This window comes from Fusarium coffeatum (assembly GCF_003316985.1).
Source record: "Fusarium coffeatum strain FIESC_28 chromosome Unknown BRIP53273_contig_362, whole genome shotgun sequence".
NCBI classification, from domain to species: domain Eukaryota; kingdom Fungi; phylum Ascomycota; class Sordariomycetes; order Hypocreales; family Nectriaceae; genus Fusarium; species Fusarium coffeatum.
Window position 1 is genome coordinate 1 of NW_022158151.1, and position 16,846 is coordinate 16,846.

The 16,846-nt window shown below is 48.5% G+C and overlaps 3 protein-coding genes across 3 annotated transcripts; 2 read left to right on the plus strand and 1 right to left on the minus strand.

Moving 5' to 3' along the window:
- Nucleotides 1–4,221: 4,221 nt before the first annotated feature.
- FIESC28_11120 (uncharacterized protein) lies at nucleotides 4,222–8,773 on the plus strand (the record flags this gene model as incomplete). Its single annotated transcript, XM_031165248.1, has 3 exons — nucleotides 4,222–4,596; nucleotides 4,907–8,505; nucleotides 8,557–8,773. 3 exons carry the CDS (start codon nucleotides 4,222–4,224, stop codon nucleotides 8,771–8,773), a joined length of 4,191 nt encoding a protein of 1,396 aa, XP_031010688.1.
- Nucleotides 8,774–12,516: 3,743 nt separating this feature from the next.
- FIESC28_11121 (uncharacterized protein) lies at nucleotides 12,517–13,779 on the plus strand (the record flags this gene model as incomplete). Its single annotated transcript, XM_031165249.1, has 4 exons — nucleotides 12,517–12,642; nucleotides 12,692–12,775; nucleotides 12,829–13,133; nucleotides 13,275–13,779. The coding sequence occupies 4 exons, from the start codon at nucleotides 12,517–12,519 to the stop codon at nucleotides 13,777–13,779; spliced, it is 1,020 nt and encodes a 339-aa protein (XP_031010689.1).
- Nucleotides 13,780–14,586: 807 nt separating this feature from the next.
- On the minus strand, nucleotides 14,587–15,937 carry FIESC28_11122 (uncharacterized protein; the record flags this gene model as incomplete). Its single annotated transcript, XM_031165250.1, has 3 exons — nucleotides 14,587–15,377; nucleotides 15,422–15,564; nucleotides 15,630–15,937. 3 exons carry the CDS (start codon nucleotides 15,935–15,937, stop codon nucleotides 14,587–14,589), a joined length of 1,242 nt encoding a protein of 413 aa, XP_031010690.1.
- Between the last annotated feature and the right edge of the window lie 909 nt (nucleotides 15,938–16,846).

A 16,846-nucleotide genomic window follows, 5' to 3' on the forward strand; every position in this document is an offset into this window, starting at 1 on the left:
AAAAAAAAAAAAAAGAAAAAAACCAATCCTGCAGTCGGCGACTCATAAAAACATAGAAAACTTACGGATGGATCGCTGGGCTGTTGTGTTGACTGGTCAGCACTTCCGCCACGGCGCCCATGACCGAGACTATGTCCAGGCCCTTGATCAGGGCTTGCACTGGTGGCATCATTGTCTATCGAGTTCAAGCTTCCGGTAGGAGTTGCTCGGTGCTGTAGGGATCCCTTTTCAGAAGCGCGAGCAGTGGCGCTTTGAATCGACCCTTGGGAACCAGAGCCTGCGTCGCGGCTAACGGGTTGCGACTTATCGGGATGTTTCTTCGATTTAAATAAGAAAGCCATGGTTCAGCATTAAGCGGCCGCGGAGCGGCGAGAGCAGTATTCGGTGTTTGACAACTGAGATGCGATGAGTCTATCGCGAGTCAAATGTTATCGTCGTGCAGCGGTCGCGTGTTAAGGATAGCCAGGGGATCAAGCGAATATTCCGACTGCGGAGATCCGGCCACACACGTAGAAACAAGTATATCGATATTCGAGTTCGGGAATGGCTGGGCGAGCATTGGTGGATGTGCCGATGGTATTGCGAATCGGTATTCTGGAAATTTTGAGAGACGTGGTCAACCTCCCGAATTACGGGGAGTCCAAGGTAGGGAGGGGGGTTGGCCTCGAAGCGGACGATGCGCTGTCGCACACTGCTGAGAAGCAAGAATTCCTTTTTGTCAGTCTGCGTCCACGCAGTTACTGGTCGGTCAAAAGGGTCGTTAACGTCAAGTGACTAGAAGGGGATGAAAGAGAGACGATGCGGCGGATAGGATGCCCCCGTTGGGTTGGCGCAGGAAAAGATGTGAGATGGAAAAGAAAGTGGTGATGGAAGGTCAGGTACGAAATGAGCAGCCAGAGCCTGCGACAGCTGCAACGGAACGGAAACGGGCAGAACAACGATAGATGGGGCTTAGGTACTATAGTTAGTCCTTGCCTCATCTGATGTGGATGTGGATATGTTAACGTTAGGTTGTTTCTTACAGTGGCCTTAGTGACCTTCTCGCCCATATTCTATTGCTCGTTGTCTTCTACTAACTCGTAGCCTGACCAGGAACATATGTAGGTTTTCTTCTGGATTCTGGATGTTTCAACCAATCGAAGTGTGAGTCTGGCTGTGCCCCTGGGCAGCCAGCACCCGACCCTGGACAATTATTAGGGGTTCCGCCCAGGCCAGCCTCGGGTACGAGTACAATATTTTTTGTACCTAGATGCCTAGTAGTCTATATCGGGGTTCTTTTCTTATAACGAAAGAAAAAAAAGAAGAAAAAAAGAATACCGCGTGTTAAGTCTGCGATAGAATACTAACTTTCCTGCGTCTTTGTTATGCAGAAGCGGTATCGGGAGTTGCGCAGGTACAGCCGCTACCAACAGATCCAAATGGATGTCTAGGTCCTTTTTATGAGGCACCTAGGCAGCACCCAGGACGAAAGTACTGGTCTATCTCTTAGGTGCAAAATATTGTCGTCAGGACTATCACGACGTCACACAGCGAAAAGAGTATGCCAAATCGCCAATTCTGTTAGAACGCGGGTTATTTACTTGCTGCCTGTAGGTAAATTCATGCGGTCTGTGATGACATTCTGGCCATTGTGCATTTGCTTCTGCCAATGCTCTTTGTTCAATCTCAGGAGGATGCTATTACATTAGCACGAATGCATCTTCCCTGCGTCGAGGAGTGGAGATACCCGGCGGTGGGGGACATCAGACTGACGAGATCCATCCAATTGTCCACTGGTGTGCCCCTTTTGTGCATATGTGTTTTTGTACCTGACAGGAAGCCACTCTATCATGGAATTTACCGAAGACAGGATCACACCCTGGGCTCAGCAAAGCCTTTGGGCTCATGTTGTTACTTATTCTATCACCAAGAGCGCTTCGAATGTAGACCATGCTACCTACTCAAACCCAATCATCAGGGTCGAAGGTATGAGCATCCAAAGCTTCAGTATTCAGATGTAAAGTTTCGTGTCAACTTGAGGTACCTTGGCGAAGAATGCCACGACCCTAGATCTATGTGAATCTGCTTCGAGGTACTCCGTAGTCTTTCATTCCTTAGGAAGGTATGATATCTACCGTCTACTAGGTTCCACAGTTCGCATATAAGCGTAGAAAGTATATCTACCTATACAATAACAAACATTAAATAGCTATAAATTAAGTTATGGATATCTCAGTGGTTTTACCATCATACACTGTCGAACACCAACCTCGCTTCTTTTGCTAGAAGTTATGAGGAAAGAACAATAACACCTGACGTTTGTCGGCATAATACCTATTACCTACTAGGTAGGTAGTGAATCTACTTACTATTACCAATCATATAGTAGTATAGAGGGGAGATGTTGATATTGACAACTAGTTAATTACCTGGGTGGTATGATATGTTTCTCTGGATAACTACTACCTAAGTACCATGTTTCTCGGGCGCTAACATCGTCAACCCCGACGGCCTACGCACGCTACGTTTACGGGCGCCGGGTCGATAGATAATTTCTACGGAAGGTAATCTTCTTCTTACCCCACCAACAAGGCATAGGTAAGTAGAGATCCAGGCTCTGGTTAGTACCTAGAGTGGAAGAGGAAAGGGGCGAGAGCTTGGCGCTATACGCCGCGGTCTGTTCGTTTGTTCACGTCCAGATAATGGATGTATTTGTAGGCTCTGTACGATTGACATGATTGAGGATGAAGGTTAGGGTACATTAATCAGGCGAGTACAGGTTTAAAGAAGCGGTGGTCTAGGTTGCTTATCATAATGAAGAGCGTATGCGTATACTTCATTTGATCAGCACTCGTATGAACACAGCCTGATTGGTTTGTAACTCTGATTCACATTACCGAACTCCCGTTTTGCAGTAGAGTTCTGTGATTATACTAAGCTCTTGTAGGTGTCTCTGACCAATGAATCTTACAGTCCATAGCTGCTCTTACAATTCAATAGTATGGTAATTAACCCCAAGTTTCCAATATGCACAGAATACTGGCAATGAACATACACTCGCTAGCTATCTCTACTAGAGTTATGGTAGGTACTATGAGTTTTCTTGACAGAATATGTACTGATATTCAGGATGTGTTCGTAGGCAGTCCATGACATCCTTGTTGATGTTGCGGAACAAAGTTCAGAAGGAAGGTAGCAAGTATGGAAAGCAGTGTATCGTGGTAACGCAGACCATTCGTGCTAATTATGAATGCGAGTGTCGAGACGATCAAAATCAGTGAGAATAAGATGACATCCGATAGAGATGTTGCAAATCGCGAACTGCACATATAGCACCCTGCTACCCGGGAGACGATATCGATGGATGTTTCGATTCCAAGCAAGACCTTCGCATGCAGCCACGTGCAGAGTCACGCGTGGTATTTCTAGGTACCTAGGCTGCTAGGTTAATACTCAGGTATGTCAGTACTTTAGATAGGTATCTAACCCGACGTTGATCTGTACCCTGACAGTACAGCAGTAGCTTCGTGCTGTTGCTTGTCTGCTCGGTGGTTGGCCAGAAATGCGATTTATATCTTAGAACGGGAGCACTGGACAACGTGCGGTTGGTACCTCATGAATGAGTTGAGGACATTTGGACTCACTTGCGCATATGACAGAGCATCAACTCATTGCAGTGGCATTAAAATTGATAGGTAGTGTATAATTCTTGAGTAGTATCACATTCGAAACCCCCAAGGAAGAGCTGGATCTACTCCTATTGGGAACGAGCATATGAGCGTGCACCACTAGCAGTGATTGGTTAACGTTAGTGTGTCAGGAATTCCTAATTTTTGGCTTTATCCTGGTCAGCCACATGAACCTGCTCTGCTACTACTACCTATCGCATAGACCGAAACTCTTAGGAATCGGGTTTTACTCCTCTCATCTATTTCTACCCAGTGACCTGCAACTGAATTGATCGAGCAAGACTGTGCAAAGCCTTGACCACGCTCAATAAATCGAGCACTCGCTCGCAATGCCGGCTTAAGCTACACAGCAGAGCATGACAGCCAACTGGTCGCGACATTAGACGTCACTTCCTCCACAAGCTACCTACCCGCACCCGCCTCTACTGCAAGCTCCTCGGCCAACGCTAGACCTAGACTTCCGCCCAACTCGTGCTCGTCACGACAACACGCGCTCTCCGACCACAGCCAACCCACCTCGTCGAAAGCAGTATTTCGTTATCATCGGGTCGCCATGGCGCTGCGATCTGATGTCAACGGCACTTCGGCGCCTACAGCCGAGTCAAACGGAGTGGCCTTAGCGGTGCGGCCCAGGCCCAACGGCCGCTCAACCTCGAACGACGCTATTAGAAGCGACGAAGACGACCAACGACCTTTGAGCGCACCGAACCGTCGCAACGGAAGCATAGCCCTCGAGACGAGAGACGACATCGAACATCACCAGCAAACGCGGCCTGTGAAGCCGCTGCTTCTTCGATCAAAGAGCGACTACGCGCCACGGCCGATAGATGAGCCTGACCCAGTAGAAGACGACATACCTGACTGGGGGGCCAGGCACGGCTTTGAGGACCATTATCAATCAGAAGACATTATATCTCAGCTGGCTAACGTGAGTTGGACTTTATTTTAATTATTCCCCGTGTGCTGGCCAGTCGGTATCGGTGGACCCTGAGTTCTTTATTATACTCGACACATGCAGGATACAGCAATACCGGCTACGGTATATGCTGTGGCACCTAAAAAAGGCACCTCGTTAGTTATTGAACTTCGGCCGGTATCTGGGCATTCTAGCCGCTTGATGGTGCATCGTGCTTTTTATTGATGACCACATACACACACATGTCCACAGCATTCAAGCCAAGGATGGATTCGCGACACGCCTGCCATTTCTCAATCTACTAAGCTAACGCTGTTTGCAGAATTGGTATATGTACTTTACCGATAAACGGCATGAAACGACAGGTAAACCGAAACCACCCCAATACGAACTCCAAGATTGGCGACAGAGGGACAGATTAAAGACGGTGTCCGCGGCTCTCGCTGTATGCTTGAACATAGGAGTCGAACCTCCCGATCAGCTCAAGACCAACCCAGGCGCAAAACTGGAAGCATGGACGGATCCGACGGTCCCCCCAATTCAGAAAGCCCTCGAAAATATTGGCAAGGCACTCCAGGCACAGTATGAAACCCTTGCGATAAGGGCACGGTATAAACAGTATTTAGATCCATCTGTTGAGGAAACAAAGAAATTCTGCATCTCATTGCGCAGAAATGCCAAAGACGAGCGCGTTCTCCTTCATTACAACGGACATGGCGTCCCCAAGCCGACCGCATCGGGCGAGATATGGGTTTTCAACAAAAACTACACCCAGTATATTCCGGTATCGCTGTACGATTTGCAACATTGGCTGCAAGCCCCTACCATCTTTGTCTGGGATTGTTCAGAAGCCGGTAATATTCTGAACAATTACCATAGATTTGTCGAGAAGCATGAAGAAGAAGAAGAAGAAGCTGCAGAGAGAGACCCAAACTACACGAAAACAAATTTTCGACCGTATATTCACCTGGCGGCCTGCGCTGTCAAAGAAAACCTCCCGACGAACCCTCTTCTGCCTGCTGATCTCTTCACGGCTTGTCTTACCACCCCTATCGAGATGGCATTGTGGTTCTTTGTTCTACAAAATCCCTTGAAAACGAAAGTCAGCCCAGAACGAGCAAAAAAGCTACCTGGTCGACTTCAAGAGCGGCGAACACCGTTAGGTGAACTTAACTGGATTTTCACCGCAATCACAGATAGCATCGCATGGACGACCTTGCCGCGTGACCTTTTCCGCAAGTTTTTCCGACAGGACCTCATGGTAGCAGCTTTGTTCCGCAATTTTTTGCTAGCTCAGCGTGTCATGACTGTTTATGGCTGCCACCCTCAGTCGTACCCTAAGCTTCCCGATACCCATCAGCATCCATTATGGGAAACCTGGGATCTAGCTGTAGATATGGCACTATCTCAGCTCCCCGCGCTGGAAAAGAAGGAAAGCGAAGGGTATGACTACGAGTATCAGAATTCGAGCTTCTTCACAGAACAGCTTACAGCTTTCGATGTTTATCTCACAAGGGGCGATGCGATGGCTCAAAAGTCGCCTGATCAGTTACCTGTTGTGCTACAGGTTCTGCTCAGTCAACAACATCGTGTTCGAGCTCTTATCTTGCTTGGTCGGTTCCTTGATCTAGGCCCATGGTCTGTTCAGCTCGCTCTCAGTATAGGCATCTTTCCGTATGTTTTGAAACTTTTACAATCTGCTGCCGCTGAGTTGAAGCCTGTTATGGTTTTCATATGGGCACGTCTTATCGCAGTCGACCTCTCTTGTCAGCAGGATCTCATCAAAGATAGCGGCTACAGCTACTTCGCACAAATCCTCAAACCTTCCGAGGGACTGCCTGTTGTTGACAGCGATGAACACAAGGCAATGTGTGCGTTCATCCTGGCCATGCTTTGTAAAGACTACAAGAATGGCCAGATGGTCTGTAACCAGACAGACATTATGACATACTGTTTGACCCACCTTCAGAACGAAGAGAACCCCCTTCTTCGACAATGGGCTTGTCTTTGTATAAGCCAGCTCTGGCAGGATCTTCCGGAGGCAAAATGGCGAGGCATCAGGGAAAACGCGTACGTCAAGCTGGCTTATCTTGTGAGAGACCCATGCTGCGAGGTGCGAGCCGCTATGGTTCATGCCATGACCACGTTTCTTGGCATTCCTGACCTAACAGATGAAGTGGCTCGGATTGAGGAGTCAATTGCATGGACCATACTTGACATGGGGAATGATGGAAGCCCGATGGTTCGCAAGGAATTTGTCGTGTTCTTGTCACATTTCGCAGTTCGCTTTGAGAGCAAGTTCTTGGTTGCAGCTTATGAACAATTGGTTGAGGAGAAGGAGTATCTTATCTTCCCTCCCCAAGATGATGGCCAGGAGCATAAAATGGGGTTGCATTATGCAAGGCCAGAGAACCGTAACAAAGACGGCACCATCAAACCAATGGCCCACGGCCTTTCTCACAATACAGTGTATATGGCCCTATGGAAGTTGGCTCTGGTACTCAGCGTGGATCCTCACCCTGAGGTACAACGAGAAGCTACTATCGTGGTAGATTATCTCCACCACGCGCTTCTCAGCTCGAAGGTTGGCGCTCAAACGCAACTTGTTATGGCCGAGATTCAAAAACGCGCGACAAAACTGGCAAACAAACACATGCCCAATACAAGCCAACGCAACAATGCTACTGGTTCTTCCAACTCCCAACCATTACCTTCTCCTGGACTATTACGTCGAACTGCTAGCTTGCTTTTCCCCTCGTTGGTTACCAATGAAGACAAACCACGACCAACAACGCCAACACTGCCTCGATCACCGTCACTCAAACTTGTTCCGAATCAAGTGGCTGTCCCACCAGAACAAAATGATCGAACCTCTTCTCAGGCGCTATACAATGTTGCTCATGAACCATATTCAGGTGCATACAAGCAACGGGATTTAACGCAACCTCCTACACTCCCACTTAAGAGTAGATTTCTGGAATGGTCCATTGAATATTTCCGTGAGCCGCAGATGAAACCAAGCGAAGCAGATGAACCAGGAAGCACTGAGTACAACGAGCGACTGTGGCGAAGAGCTCGAAACGAAACCATTTTTAGAGAAACACAACCACTAAAGCAACAAGCGGGAAGCCATAAGTGGAACAATCAGCTTGGTATCGTCAACAACGGAGCTCAGCCTGCAAAGATGACATTTCATCAGTTTGAGGATCACCTCGCTGTGGCAGACGATGGCAACACGGTTTACGTGTGGGATTGGAAGAAGCAAGGTCGGTTAAGTCGGTTCAGCAACGGGAATCCCGAGGGTTCCAAAATCAGCGACATGAAGTTTATCAACGAAGATGACCAGGCGATGCTGCTCACAGGATCATCTGATGGCGTGATCAGAGTATATCGAAACTACGAATCGGACAGAGCCATCGAGCTAGCTTCTTCATGGCGTGCCTTGACACATATGGTGCCCAGCAATGTCAACTCAGGTATGGTGTTCGACTGGCAGCAGGTCACAGGGCGTGTCCTTGTTGCTGGCGATGTTCGAGTGATTCGAGTATGGTATGCGGCTTATGAAACCTGCGTTATGGACATCCCAGCGCGGTCAGGATCTTGCGTGACTTCCCTGACATCGGATCAAATGACGGGCAACATGTTTGTTGCTGGCTTCGGAGACGGCGCTGTTCGTGTCTTCGATACGAGGAATAGACCCCAGGAATCGATGGTACGCAAATGGAAGGACGAATCAGACCGACAATGGATCAAGAGCGTCCATATGCAGCGCGGTGGCCAGCGGGAACTCGTAAGCGCAAGCAGAAATGGCAAAGTCAAAATATGGGATATCCGCATGGACAAACCCTTGCATTCGTTTCAAACGACGCGAGACACGCTCCGGACTGCGAGCACACATGAACATCTACCAGTCTTCGCTGTGTAAGTATTAAATTTTCTTGGATTCTTGAAAGCGAGCTAACTTATCGTCAGGGGCACATCGGCTCACACTGTCAAGGTGTTCAATCTTGACGGTCATGAGCTCTCAAGTGTTGAGCCTTACTCAAGCTTTCTGCAACAGAATCGTAGTTCGGCTATCTCAGCAACCGCATTTCACCCTCATCGGCCGATCCTGGGATGCGCTGCTCGAGGTGACCAGCACATCAATCTGTTCACCTGCGAGAAATCAGAATCGGTGTCCTCAAGTTAGCGCCATTGGGGTAGCTGATTCTAAACATAGTCGATCGTACGCTCATGATGCTAATATTGGTGTTGCTGTTGTCAGGGTTTGGGAAAGACATTTGAATATATCCTGTATAGGTTGCATATGGCATCATTGGTGTTTCTACTTTTACTTTTACCTCTATTTTTATTTTACTGGCGTTGGGGGCAAGAGAAGCGAGACGATGCAGGGTCGCAAGCGAGACCTCGTTCTTCAACGGGCATGTTTCTCCAAGATCAGTGCTATCTGCGACCTATAAAGGTGGTTTCGTTAGACGGAGGAAAGGGACACGGAAGAGCTGTATAATATCATTAATACATTGTTAATCTAAATTCTTCCAGTGCATGAGCTCTACGACACGCACGTCTCGCCTCGAGCTGGATCAAGGGCAATTTGAGTATTTTGAGCCTATACTCTTCCAGCCGCTCGTCCACATCTCCCAATTGCTATGTTTCGTCACCGTTTAATTAATACCGCATGCAATGTTACTCTTTACATCAAGACCGTTTGAAGGTTAGAAATATAGTGAATGCGAAGATAATTGAGTCTTTTTCTTTTTCTAGCAACAAAGCCAAATCCAATATATGGTACTAGATTGGCTTGGGTTTTGTGGTTGCAACCGTTATGTGCTGCCCTTTGAAGCTCGGCGTGGACATTTGGTATATGAGCTTATACTCTAGTCTATGCATCCACGAAGTCGTTGCCCCAAGGCGTTGATAGGACCAAAGTCTGGCAGTCTTGTTGTGGCTGCAGCAGCCACAATCTGACGATAAGAGTGAGGTTAAAGTCGAAGTGATCTGGCCGTCTTACTTACATTAGTTCTGCGCTTTGGCTCACGGGCAGGAGTCGAATTGACGGCAATGAGCCTCATATCATTTCCCCAAATCTTACCTGATTCAATGGCTATGGTACCCGAGTACATCTAGATATTGGATGTTGCATGTATCTATCCCACTTGGGCAGCACTTACAGATGAATATGCCAATGTCTAAAGGAGGGGTGTACGTTTCTTTGCTCAAGTAGGTGCGTGAGATCTAATCGTTTCCCCACGTTCTACAGCTTCTAAACATGCCTAGCTACCTACCTACACCGTCACCGAAATCAAGGCACACTGCCTACCTAGGTAGGACGTGCTCGCTTGTCGGTTCCCCTAGGCCTGACATTGTCTACTATGAGCATATGTGCCGTGGGAAATGTCAAGCCGAACTCCGGAATAAAAACACCGGTGTCAGCATCTGGTTTGCTGGGCTGCATATACTACCTACCTATCGGTATGCACCCAGGGTCTTGGGATACTTTACGAGACAAGTTCAGTGGGGGATGCGTGAAACTGAGTTTGGCTATCATTGGTTACACATAACGTCCATGTGTTAACAATGCTAAAGTCGATAGAAGCCTAAAAAGGACATGACCTTGGGCTATCCGTAGTCCCTGACTACTTGTGCTTGACGTATCATTTGCGTATACTGTCAAACTTACCTACTCAGCCCATGCTCGTCGATAATCAAAAATACGGTAGTATTCCCTTATCACTAGCCCCCAGTTACATTCACATGTAACCATGTACTGATGAGAGGACAAACCCCGAGAGATCCTACGACGCCTGCGGAGCCACGACTTTGAAAGCGATTACCGCACAAGTAGAAACTCACGACGCAATGAGTTTTCACTGATGGCCCTTGCGAAGCGGGCGGGTGAAGCGGGCGGGCGGGCGGCCGACTAAGCAGTGAAGTCGGATGCAGTTGGAGCTACGGCTGAAGTTGCTGTCTGTTATGCCACATAGGTTCGGTGAGCAAGACCAGGCCGGACTCAGAAGTAGTAGGACCCGGCTTCAGAGCGGGGTTGCGTACTCAAGAAAAGGGCCGAAGTATTAAAAATAACCAATTGGCCCTGTAAGGCTGCGAATAATGGTCGTTTTCTATGCTGCGAGGCCCATCTTTGGTGTTGTTCAGCGAACCCAAGCAAGTGATCAAGTTGACAGGACAGGACAGATTGTTCGGCCTTAGGTCCTACTCGATTAGGCATAGTTTGGCAATGTGTAAGGAGGGCACGTAAAGTTGCAAAGAGACTAGATAGATGTTCAGTTTGGCTAATCATGTATGTAGTAGAACACTGCATATAATAAATAAATCCGACTTACATGATCCGGACATAAGTGCGAAGTGCAGATCCATGGGGAACCCCATGCCCATTAGGGACCCTGCCCTCCACCTAGAACCTATGGATCCAATGCTTACCTACACGAGGATGCCCCACAATGAACAATGACCCAAGACCAGAAGGAGAAAATGTTGTCGCGTCTGACGAAGGAGAGGCACGAGGAAATGGATGCTATCAGTGTTGAAGCATGCATTAGAAGGGATCTTTGCATTCGCTAACAAATGGATCCATTAGCGGAGCCTCCACTGTTGGTTGCAGGGTTATTAGAACAATCGATGTCTGAGACAGCTAAGGTATCCTGTAGGTGAGGTGCTGTATGTACCTATGTAGGTACTAGTTACTCGTACGGATCTGTACCTATTTAATACCGAGCTCAAGTTCAACGTTGTATATCTGAAACATGACGTTGGAACTGCCTGATTGCCAACGCCACAAAGAGGAATTGGAATTGCTCAATAGGTATCCGTTCTATAGGATGATACGAGGACAGCATTTGATCAAGGGAAATCTTCTGGGTTTCCACTTCTGCATCAACGTTAATGTGCAAGGTATCCGTGGCCCTCCCTGATGGAACAGAGGCATCCACAGTTCCCGAGTTATCCTCCAAGGGCACAGCCATCAGGATCCTGCTGCGATGACTGGATCAACCATGCTGAGCTGGCGGGTAAAGCAACGACGCAGCAACAAGAAGGAAAGAGAAAGATGAAAGAACGAATTAGAGGCACCGCAACGTCGGCCGCCTTGCTGCAGCTCCCCCGTCGAAACCACTCCCAGATGACGCTTTAGCTTGGAACGCGGCATGGAACCCTTTTCGTTAGTCTGGGAAACCCTTCCGAGGCCTTTTCTTGACATTTCAGAATCTCTCTTCTGTAGAGATCCAGTCACAAACTGTAGCTCGGGACTCTCGATGTTGATATCCAACCCTGGCACTGGCCTTGGCAGCGACTAATACGCTACGCAACGCAACGGCCAATATATGCACGTCAAAAGCTAAGTGCCGTGCCCAGTCAGAATTGACACCTCCACTTTACTGGATACCGGCTAGCTTCAATATCGCGAACCCACAGCTGCCTCTTAAAAAGGGCCCAGGCCCAACCTTTCCCGTCCCCCCGTTCGCGAAACGGATTCCACGTTATACTTTATCGAGACCCTTCCTTCCTTCCTTTCCTACCTTACTCCGTACTGTACTTTTAGGTCGCCTGCTGCTTCTACTCCTGCTCCGTGCGCACCTTGACTCGATTGCACCTGCTTGCTCTCCGTTTCCCTCCTACCTCACCTCTTGCTTCTCACTCACCACCTGCTCTCTACTACTTACTACCTACTACCTGCTTCTTGTTCGACTCTGCTCTGCTGTTTGGACCAAAAATTCCAGCTCCTTCGTTCTCTGAGCGGCATTGAGTCGTCAACTGCTCACTACCTATCGCTTGTCCCCATCATCTCAGGCTTTTTGTCTGCTCTGTGCCGCCACAGTCATTCCCAGTAACCTACTCGACTCTTCGCTGCTCTGCTCCACTCTGTTTCTTTCGCGACCATCAACCGTCAAACGCACCACCGCCTCTGAAACGATCACAATGGATTTTACCGGGCAATACAACTTCGCCAACCCTCAGCCCTATCACCAGTTCATGCCAATTCCTCCTCTTACGCCGTCGCACTCCCATTCCGCCGGCTCTGATGACTTCAATGCATCCCCGCCTGTCAGTAAATGCTCTTCTCCGCGATCACCCCCCCACTCTCCCGGTGCAGCCCTGCCTTAGCGTTTTCTTACCTGAGCATTACTCTATCAACCTTGGGCTTCAGATCTCAAAGGTCTTTGGTTTCTTCACCATCGTACCTGCAGCTCGTTTATCTCATAGCACTAGCGCATCTAAGCTGACGTCTAGTTTGCATCTGCACAGGAAAACTACGATGCCCTGCCTACTAGCCAAAATGACCAGTTCCAATCCTTCGATTATACAACCGCCCAAGGCTTCAACGCCAATCCTCACCAGCCCACATCCGGTTTCCCTGGACCGCCGACGCCTCCGGGCCAGAACGTCTTCGCTTCCCAAGTTCAAGTTCACCAACAGCAAGGAGGCTCGATGAGGAACGGCTCACCCGATGAACAATCAATCGCCCGTGGAGGCAGCGAGGAGGATGAGAATTTGACTCCTGCCCAGTCTCGAAGAAAAGCACAGAACCGCGCTGCGTAAGTTTATCGTGGGCTTTTGTCTTGGTGCAGACGTTCAGCAGTCGGAACCCTTTTTTGCACGGTTACCGATTTACTGATACACAACTGCCATGGACCAGTTACTCCCAGTTGTTCATTCAACTAACATATTCTCTACAGGCAGCGTGCCTTCCGTGAGAGGAAGGAAAGACATGTCAAAGATCTAGAGGCGAAGCTTGCGGGCCTTGAGGCTGCGCAGCAGCAATCGTCTATCGAAAACGAGCGGCTGAAACGCGATCTTCAGAAAATGTCCACGGAGAATGAGATCCTACGTGCTACGTCGCACGTGGGCCACGGTTCCATCTCCCCCGAGCCTGCAACGGGACCGTTGCGCTTCAAGCCCACAGATTTCTACTCCAACGTCCTGCAAAATCACACGAATAAATCACCCTCTCACCGCATCGTTACCTCCGATGATGGCGAACGTCTCCTCGCGGCAGGCGCCACGTGGGACTTTATCATTTCTCACGAATTGTTCAAGAAAGGTCTGGTAGACATAGCTGACGTGAGCGAGCGCCTCAAGAATTGTGCTCGTTGCGATGGCCAAGGCCCTGTTTTCTCAGAGCGCTCAATTACCAATGCCATCGAGCAAAGTGTCGCTAGCGGCACGGATGACCTTCTATGAACGACCAGCGAAGCGTAAAAGGGGCCATTCGACAAAAAGAAAAACGATATATTTATAAATATGGCTTTATCATGATTGACGTATATCACGTACAGGAAATCAGTGGATGATCTATGATACCCCCGCCCGTCGGGGCTTTATGGCGTGGCGTTTTGTATTCGGGATTTAACGATTTATCTAGGGGATACTATGGCCTCTCGTCAAAGATACACAGTATGTTCATGAACTAGCTGCGAGGAGTTATTAAGGGTGCCACCGAAGACTTACTTATAATTGTCAAAGTTCCCTTTGCAGGTCATCTTAAGGGGATAAATCAAAACATTAAACAGCTATTCGTGTTTGATCACGACTACGATAGCAGATAGTGGGTTACAGATAATGGCAAGATAAATTCATAACAAGACCAAACCTCCGTTATACACAACCATACCTCAACCCCTAAGACACAGTAGCCCCCAGAGTACAAATAATACAATCCCAAGATACGCTGCAGAACTCCAGAGAGAAAGCCAAAATCCTTCGTCATGAAAATCATACCTCTCCTCGTTAGACCTACTCCCTGCCAAAAGCTCTTGGGACTCGATCTATGTAGCAATGGTTATTGCCATTTTCCTGCCCCCTTTTAGATTCTCTGGTTTGTTTCCGATTCTCCTTCAACGGAAAACATTTCTATCATTCCCTTCTAACACAGGTGCCTTGTCGGTCCAAATCCTTGGACATGCTCAGTCGAAAAACCGATGAGACAATGCGAAGACTTGATTCCTCATAATCCTATGAACCAGCCAAGTCTCATTGCGCACTAACTATCTAGTCCTTCTTGGTACCATTGGCTTGGGGAGTCTCGTTCTCAACATAGGGGTGCTTGATGGTAAGGCACCAGATGTCGAGATAATCGCAGATTGTGACAATAACATCAACGACGAAGCTGCCATAAACACCGACAGCAGTTCCAAGCATCATGAACATAAAGGCAACCTGGTAAACACTATCGCCAAGAGCGCTGGGCCAGCCGACACCGAGATTTCGTTGAAAGATGGGGCCTAGAGAATCGATGACACCAAAAGCGAGGGGCAGACCCAGCACATTCCAGTAAGGAAATCGCAAGTGGACAAGATGAGCTGTGATCATCTGTCCAACACTGTAAGCGTTGACCAGACCCGCGAAGAGAGCGAATGGAATGAGATGGCATTCGCGGATCTTGGGTTGGAGGTACAGATAAGCAATGACCATAGACCAGATGCTGAAGAATGGCACGAGGCCGAGAAGAGCACCGCGGGAACGGTCCCCACGAGCACGGCGAGCGCGGATGACATTGAGAGAAGACTCGACGGTGTTGAAGACCAACATGATACTGCCTTGAACAAGGTACCATTCGGTGAAGGTAAGATTGTAGATGAAGGAAGGGATACCGATAGTGGAAGGTACACCAATGGTATGGAACATGCTCTGCTGCCAGAAATGTGCACCGCCGACGTACCCAGTAAAGATGAAAACCAAGACGATTGCAAGAACGCCTTCAACGGGCCCGTTGACAATGCCGAGAGTTAACGTCTTGGTGTGGTAAGTCTCCCAGGTCTGAACATAGAAGGTCAAGAGAGCTGAAAAGTCAGTATCGTGCTTGGACATGCCAAAGTCAACTTACATGCGAATAGAACAGCCACCGTCTGCCAGCTTTGTCCCATGTTCTGAGAAGCGGCAAAGAGAAGGACTTCGAGAGATGTGTTACAAGCGTCTACGCCATGATCGAAGAGCTCGCCAAGAGGTCCTGATTGTCGGGTTCGTCGCCTATATCGCCCGAATTAGCACACTTGTCTTACAGAAAAGCGAGCGGTCCCTCCTCGTTCACTTACGCCTGTGTTCCGTCTACAGCGTCAAATGTTTGATACAAGAACAACCCCAAGGCCCAAGAGTAATATACCCATGAGGGACAGTCTTGATCCAGCGTGGGGGTATACCATAGCAAAGTCAGAAAGTTTGCGACGACAAAAGAAAAGCCCGTTAAGGTGATGGCGTTCGGGGCCATGCTCATGGGGAAACACTTTATAACGAAATTTGTATAAAAGGGCTTGAGAACATATTTGGAGAGCAACGAGTGGTCGACTCCGGAGTACTTGTACTCGCGGAGCGCCGGGAGCTCCTTTTGTCGCACGTAGACCATCGTGATGGCTTCGCCTATCCAGCTAAAGCCTGTTCTTTCTAGTGGTCGTGTCTTTTTCGTTTGAGTATTTCGGCTGATATGCAGAGCGATCGTCCCGGATCGTGGCCTTTTTCTCGTCGAAGTGGGTAAAATCGGGCTCTGCGTTCTGGTTGTCGATGACAGTAACGCGTTCGAACTTGGATTTCCGAAGCAAACAAGGTTTTGCAATACACGGGCTGGCCACAGGTGTACAGTAAACAGGCGTGTTCAGAACCTATGTTTGAAAAGGTCAGAAGTTAAAATGGGGAAGCTTGAAAGTTGGCAGAAGCAAGAATGATGAGAAAAAGATGCCAGCAGGTCGAAAAGTGGACCAACGCACTGGAGGCAGGAGGGGAAGGGGGACGAAATGATGAGGATAGGTACCTAGGCAGGTTCCATGTTATCCAATATCGTGGGCTAACGCTCACGGACAAGTGTGACGCACCTGGGCCGGTGTCATAAGTACTGCAACTCCTAACAGCCACCTGGACAAAAACACGTACGCGTGAATTCAAGCTTTTGGATGTTCCTGTCTCACTGTTTGATGGGAAATTGGTTTAGATAAGATCCCCTAGCGAAGATCGGGGCCCCTGGTCGAACGTCATTGGGCCCACACACACACACACACCCACAACCACACCTTTATTGTACGAATCTTGTCTTTTCAAGTCGTCACCCTCTAATACTGTAGTCTACCGCGTATGTAGACGTGGCTGATCAATGTCTCGTCTTTGACATGTGCCATTGCGGATATGCGCCAGCTGCATGTCGATATCCCGTGACAGGTTCCTACAACTTATCGCAGCAAGCAAACACAGATAGGGGTTAGAATCAGCCAAGTCACAATGGCAGTAAGGTTTTGGGACTACATCTGCTTTAATGATGTCAATC